The following is a 6,663-nucleotide window of genomic DNA, read 5'->3' as shown; positions in this document are numbered from 1 at the left end:
ACTCTTTCCTTCGTGATGGACACATTACTGAATCTCTCTCTCTCTCTAAACTTTCATAATTCGTCTGTATTGTATATGCTGCTTATATCTTATTAAAATGTTGTTTTCCTGTTGGGCTCTTGGATGACAAGACAATTTTTGTGTATCTGTTTATCATGAATTAAAGTTTGTTTTGGAAAAGAGATGTTCTGTTCAGTTGATAGTTGCACAAGAAAATAGTGGACTATCCTAGCTCAAGAAAATTCTGTTTGTGCATAATCGGTGTGGTGGTGTACCTGTTATATTGTTTCTAGGTATCACACGAGATTTTGCATGGTTTTTTAATCTACTTCACTAGGCCGACAGAACTAGTTTCACTCAACTACATATTTTGGGCCTCTGCAGGGATTATGAGCCTGTCAGATTGCTTGGGTTGCAGTTCCTTGGAAAACTTCTTTATGGTGTACATTCAGAGAAGAAAGGTCCTAGGTTTTTTGGTCTAGCTGTGGGGCGGTCCAAATCTTTGTCAGAGAGCCAAAAGAAATTTGTGGCTAGAACACAGCCAATTTTCTTCGCCATGTCTGATAGATTGTTTCAATTTGCTCAGACAGATAATTTGCGTGCAACCTTGTTTGACGTTCTTCTTGGTGGTGCTAGCCCGAAACAGGTATAAGCTCAAGGGTTCTAATTCTCTCTAACTTATTTCATTTGTTTTAATCTGGATCATGTTCCAGAAGTGCTTGACAGGAAATTGTTTGAATTGGTTTTCTTTTAGGTTTTGCAGAAAAATAACCAGATCGAGAAGCAGAAAAGCAAAGGAAGCAACTCACACTTTTTTCTTCCACAAATTTTGATTCTTATTTTCAAATTCTTGTCTGGCTGCAAGGATGGGTCAGCAAGAATGAAAATAATCAGTGACATACTTGATCTTCTTGATTCTCACCCAATGAATATTGAAGCTTTAATGGTATGAGCGCCTTAGATTGAAAGTTTCAATTATGTCATTGTCAAAAGAACCATCTAATTTTACTGAAATTCTGCACAGGAATATGGCTGGAATGCATGGTTATCAGCTTCAGTGGAACTTGATGTGATTAAAGACTATAAATCCGAGTCACAAAATCATGATGACATGGCAATAAATGAACAACATTTTGTCAGGAGTCTTTTCTGTGTTGTTCTATGTCACTATATTTTATCGGTGAAGGGAGGGTGGCAGCAGTTGGAGGAAACTGTGAATTTTATACTTTTGCAGAGTGAGCAAGTAATTAAAAATCCTACTGTTTATGTTCCCTCAGCAAGCATTTCATTTGTTATTCTCCCCTGATTCTCTTTCATTGCAGAATGGTGCCTCGTACCGGTCTTTTCTTCGTGATATCTATGAGGACTTGATTCAACGTTTGGTAGAATTATCATCTGAAGATAGTATTTTGATTTCACAACCTTGCCGGGACAATGTGCTGTATTTCCTGCGGCTGGTCGATGAGATGCTTGTCAGTGAAATTGGCAATAAGCTCCCGGTATGTCTAATGTCTTTTCTGGTTGTATGTTATCATGTAATGTCTTTCTTTTCTTGTTTTTCAAATCTAATTAATGTAACTCTGAGTTGACAACGTCCGCAAAATCTAGTAAATGCCTACTAGCATCTTACTCGTCTCATCAGATTTGTGAAGTCCATATTGTTGTTTTGTGAGTGATATTTTTCCATGTTCGCCAGCAGTGTTGACCCAGGATAACAATAAGATTTTTCCATGAGTTGTAAGCTCTATTAACTGTTCTTTCCCTCATTTTCTTATCTCTACTTTCTCCTAATGATGATGCTGTAAGGATGGTGAGAGCTTTTGTGGTCTTGAGCCTGTGAATCACCTATCAATCATGTTGATAACTTTAGCATGCTTAAGTCTTATCTCTACTTTCTCCTAATGATGATGCTGTAAGGATGGTGAGAGCTTTTGTGGTCTTGAGCCTGTGAATCACCTATCAATCAAGTTGATAACTTTAGCATGCTTAAGTCTTTAAATGCAGAGCATAATGTTATGTATCCAAACTAAATATGGTTTTAAATGCTTTGCTACTGAAATGGTGATGGTCTAGTCTTCCATAAAGGGAATTCCGTATGCCACAGCCATGGATCGTCTAATTTTTGGAGTTTTAGTACATAATTTCTTCATTTTCATTTGAAATTCCTCTTCCTTTTCTTTTATTTGGATTTTTTCCTTTTTAGATGTATTTTCTATTGATTTAGTGTGTTTCTGGTAGTTGAGATGTCATGGATCGTCACATATTTCATCAATATAAAAAAAAGCTTACTAGAGGCTTGATTCAGTTGAAGATGTCATGAATCGTCTAATGGTTTCCTCAATATAATGAAAAGCTAACTAGAGGCTTGATTCATTTTCACACTGCTGATGAAAGTATTTGTTCATTACTATGGTGATATTGTTAATTTGAAATACATTTCTTGCAGTTTACAGCAAGTGAATTTCCTGGTGATCTGTTAGAGTCAGAAAGCCGTGAGGTCCCCAGTTCAGCTTTGGATAAAGGTTCCCAACAATTACTGACAGAAGAAACCTCTAGGTATGACTTTTTTGGACTTTTATTTTCTCCTCATCAGCATCCTTAGTCCAGTGTGGTTTGCAGTTCATTCAAATAGTTAAAATAGATGTACGCACCATATGTGGCAAACTTATAGTGACACCAACCCACACGTCGGGCCTGAATACGTGCAATTGGAATAACCATGAAGCACATAATTTTTCTTTCCTCCAAGGTTAGCCTTTATTGGCTTATCATAATTGAGAAATTCTGTACTCAGATGCCTTCTAGGTCTGAATACTTGCAATCAGAAAAACCATAAAGCACACAATTTTTCTTTCCTCCAAGGTTAGCCTTTATTAGCTTATCATAATTGAAAAATTCTGTTCTCAGATGTGGTGATTAAATAACGCTCTTGTTTAATTATAGGAATCTTGGCGATATTTTCCCTTCCATTTTCCTCTGTCTATTTTTCCTAGGTTTTATCAGTTGGTCTCTTGTGAGCTTAAAAGGTATTATGTTATGTGTTCAAATACTGCTCAAGAGCAAAGCCTTCACAGTATTTGGAAATTACTTGTTAAAGAACAGTCCAGAATTTGCTGTTTTTGTTCCCTGCCTTCTAGGTCTGGTGATGCTGTCGTTCTCATATTTGTTCACAGAAACACAGAAAATCTGCAGTCTTGTACCCCAAGAAATGATGAACACATCAACAATGAAAGCTGGTGGAATTTGTATGACAATTTGTGGAGAGTAATTTGTGACCTGAATGGAAAGGGTCCAGGAAAGATCACACCCAAATCTTCAGCGTCTTCTCCCTCTATTGGTCAGAGAGCAAGAGGATTAGTAGAATCCCTTAATGGTCCTGCTGCTGAAATGGCTGCAGTTGTTGTGTCTGGAGGAATTGGCAGTGCACTGACTGGAAAAGTTAACAAAAGCGTTGACAAAGCTATGCTTCTAAGGGGAGAAAAGTGCACACGTATTGTATTTAGGCTAGTAATTCTTTACCTGTGCTTGTCTTCCCTGGAAAAAGCTTCTAGATGCGTCCAGCAGGTCATCTCACTCTTGCCTTCCTTTCTAGCTGCTGATGATGAGCAAACCAAGAGTAAATTGCATCTCTTTATCGGGTACTACGCTCTTCAATTATATATATTAATCTGTTAACAGGGATATCAGACAACTATAACTTTCCTTTCCCTCACCTTGAAGTTTTTCATGTTTAGATTGGCTACTAGGAAAATCTCTCTTTTTGAAGTATTTCGTTGAAAATTTTCTTCCTACCCAGGTGTTTACTTTACATGAGATCCCGGTATGGAATGTTAGATGATGGTGCACGTTTTCATGTCATATCACAACTGATACGTGAAACTGTCAGTCTTGGAAAGTCCATCCTGGTGACAAGTGGTGTTGGCAGGGATGACCACTCTGAATCTGGTGGCATCTTTAGAGAAACGGGCTCTATCCATAATCTCATCCAGAAAGACCGAGTACTTGCTGCGGTTGGTCCACTTATCTTTTCTCTACTTTCCTTGCCTAAGTCTATGCTATTGGGAAGTTGACTAGCATACATACAATTAATTCCATGGCTCGTGTAATAAGTGGCGTAGCAGAATCTGACACTCACCTTAAGAACTTTATATGAAATAATAAGCATTGAACGCTGAGTTTATTTTTTGGGCATTGAGAGTTATGTAAGACAACTTTTACGTGTTAGTATTTCCAATTGGTATAGTTTTATATTATGGTGTATTTTCTTGCCTTCCTGTCTTGCTAGGTTTGTAAGTTTTCAGCTCTTCATCTCCAGCTGGGGGAATGAAACCATAGTTCATTAATCTCATTAATCCTATCTTGCCTTGCATCAAACCATGCCAATTCTACGTTCAGGCAAACTTTCAAAAATGAGATGCCATGTTTCATTCAGTTTTCACGTAAAGTTTCTTATTTGTTTGATATGGATAGTGGACTTCAGATGTATCGTTGTGATTCTGGTTTCAAAGAGCTGATCTCTCTTTTGGCATTTACACTGATTTACTTCATTGTTTGGGTTAGATTATTGAATGAAACGCTTAAAATCATTATAAGGATAATGCTTAAATATTTGTTAAATAGTTTGGATTAGTGGGCTGCGAATTCGTTTCTGAGTTCTTGGCCCGGGTCATTGTCCATATTTCGGCATTTGCAGTTGTGCTTAGCCAATCAGTTACCTCTCGCAGTACTTCTCGCTTTTATGCTGTTTGATTTGTTGAGTTTAATTGATAGGTCTCTGATGAAACAATGCACATGAAGACAGTGCTTTCTGATCGTACTAGGCAAGTTGAAGGTCTTGGTGACAGGATAAATGAAACATTGTCTTTAGAATCCTGCAACAAAAAAGCTTTCGATGATGACTTACAAAGCGTCCTAACTTCTGTTCTTGCATGGGATGAAAATAGAAAAGTTGCATTGCAACTGAGCCATGAAGAGCAACAGCAAAATGTTGCTGTAAGTTCCATTTTCTCTTCTTCGGTTGCTTGTTTTGTCCTCTGATAATGATTAAGCATTTACATGAATATTACAGGGGAAATGGATTCACATGTTGCGATCTCTGATGGATGAGAGAGGTCCTTGGTCTGCAACTCCTTTTCCAAATAACATTCTAAGGCACTGGAAACTTGATAGGACGGAAGATTCTTGGAGACGTAGACCAAAGTTGAGACGCAATTATCATTTTGATGAAAAGCTGTGTTATCCACCTTCTGCTGGCACTGCAACTGAGAATGAGAATTCGAGCATTGTAAATGATAGGTCAAGTGTGATACAATTACCTGAACAAATGAAGAGATTTTTGCTGAAAGGCATCCACAGAATAATGGATGAGGGTGGTTCAGAATCCTGTGAGAATGATAGCAATCAAAGTGAGCCAAGTTTCTCAGACAGTCCTGCGGATATCCCGATCTCTGAGGTCATGAGAAGCGGAAGTGGCCTCAAGGATGTCATCCAAGAAAAATCAGACTCTTCATCTGTAGAAATGGAACCCAGTGAGGTAGAATTTATTGGATCTGTTCACAGAAATTATAGTCCTTAGAGTTAGACATAACACGTTGTCTGTTTGTTTTCTCAGGTTTTAGTATCAGTTCCTTGTGTCCTTATAACTCCTAAGCGGAAACTAGCTGGTCGCTTGGCAGTTATGAAGAATGTCTTGCATTTCTCTGGGGAGTTTTTGGTGGAAGGGACTGGTGGATCGGCCGTATTCAAGAAATTTAGTACTTCAAAGGACTGTGATCCAACAAAGCCTGACAGTAAACAGAACTTTGTTAAATGGTCTTCAAACTATGATACTGAGAATAGGACACTTGGGGACAACATGGAATCAGAAAGCAACCATCAGAAAACATTAATGAAGGTTAAGCGCCATAGAAGATGGGAAATAGGAAAGGTAGTGCAGTAAAAAAATTATTTGATCTTTTGTGCATTATTTAACAGGGTTTTGATTCTGTTCCATGATTGTGTGCTTATAGGTGAAAGCAGTTCATTGGACACGATATTTGCTTCAATTCACGTCTATAGAGATTCATTTCCATGATTCCATGCCCCCAATCTTTCTAAATTTTGCATCCCACAAGAGTGCAAAAGATTTTGGGACTTTAATAGTTGCTACCAGGAATGAATTATTGTTTCCGAAGGGAACTAGTAGGGACAAGGCTGGGATGATTTCATTTGTCGATAGACGTGTAGCTTTGGAGATGGCGGAAACTGCCAGAGATAGTTGGAGAAGGAGAGAGATTACTAACTTTGAATACTTGATGATTCTCAACACCCTGGCAGGCAGATCGTATAATGATTTGACTCAGTATCCTGTTTTCCCTTGGGTGTTGGCTGACTACTCATCTGAGTCGCTTGATTTTAACAAAGCGTCAACATTCCGTGATCTTTCCAAACCTGTCGGAGCTCTGGATTTAAAACGGTTTGAGGTTAGTTAAAAGAGATGCCATGTACTTAGTCCTGCAGATATCCCGAATCTGTCGGATCTCTGATGGGTGTTGGCTGACTACATTGCTTTCTCTTACAGATTTTTGAGGACAGATACCATAGTTTCTCTGATCCTGATATTCCTAGGTAATTTCAAGCATCTTAGTTGTATAGAAGAGATCATTTGCCCCCCCCCCCCCCCCC

At 38.4% G+C, this 6,663-nt stretch overlaps 1 protein-coding gene across 2 annotated transcripts in view; it reads left to right on the top strand.

Moving 5' to 3' along the window:
- LOC104816792 (BEACH domain-containing protein B) overlaps positions 1–6,663 on the top strand; it is a 13,597-nt gene that overhangs the window by 3,523 nt on the left and 3,411 nt on the right. For both annotated transcript variants that reach the window (XM_019202910.1, XM_019202911.1), the window contains 12 exons: positions 385–646; positions 755–946; positions 1,025–1,243; positions 1,323–1,499; positions 2,447–2,556; positions 3,138–3,638; positions 3,797–4,010; positions 4,771–4,992; positions 5,069–5,533; positions 5,612–5,926; positions 6,009–6,461; positions 6,560–6,606. In XM_019202910.1, the coding sequence (XP_019058455.1) occupies positions 385–646; positions 755–946; positions 1,025–1,243; positions 1,323–1,499; positions 2,447–2,556; positions 3,138–3,638; positions 3,797–4,010; positions 4,771–4,992; positions 5,069–5,533; positions 5,612–5,926; positions 6,009–6,461; positions 6,560–6,606 (3,177 nt within the window). The remainder of the gene's footprint in view (positions 1–384; positions 647–754; positions 947–1,024; positions 1,244–1,322; positions 1,500–2,446; positions 2,557–3,137; positions 3,639–3,796; positions 4,011–4,770; positions 4,993–5,068; positions 5,534–5,611; positions 5,927–6,008; positions 6,462–6,559; positions 6,607–6,663) is intronic.

Source organism: Tarenaya hassleriana, unplaced genomic scaffold (genome assembly GCF_000463585.1).
Source record: "Tarenaya hassleriana unplaced genomic scaffold, ASM46358v1 Cleome26, whole genome shotgun sequence".
Classification (NCBI taxonomy): domain Eukaryota; kingdom Viridiplantae; phylum Streptophyta; class Magnoliopsida; order Brassicales; family Cleomaceae; genus Tarenaya; species Tarenaya hassleriana.
The sequence above is the reverse complement of the archived record's forward strand: the minus strand, read 5'-3'. Positions and strand labels throughout refer to the sequence as shown.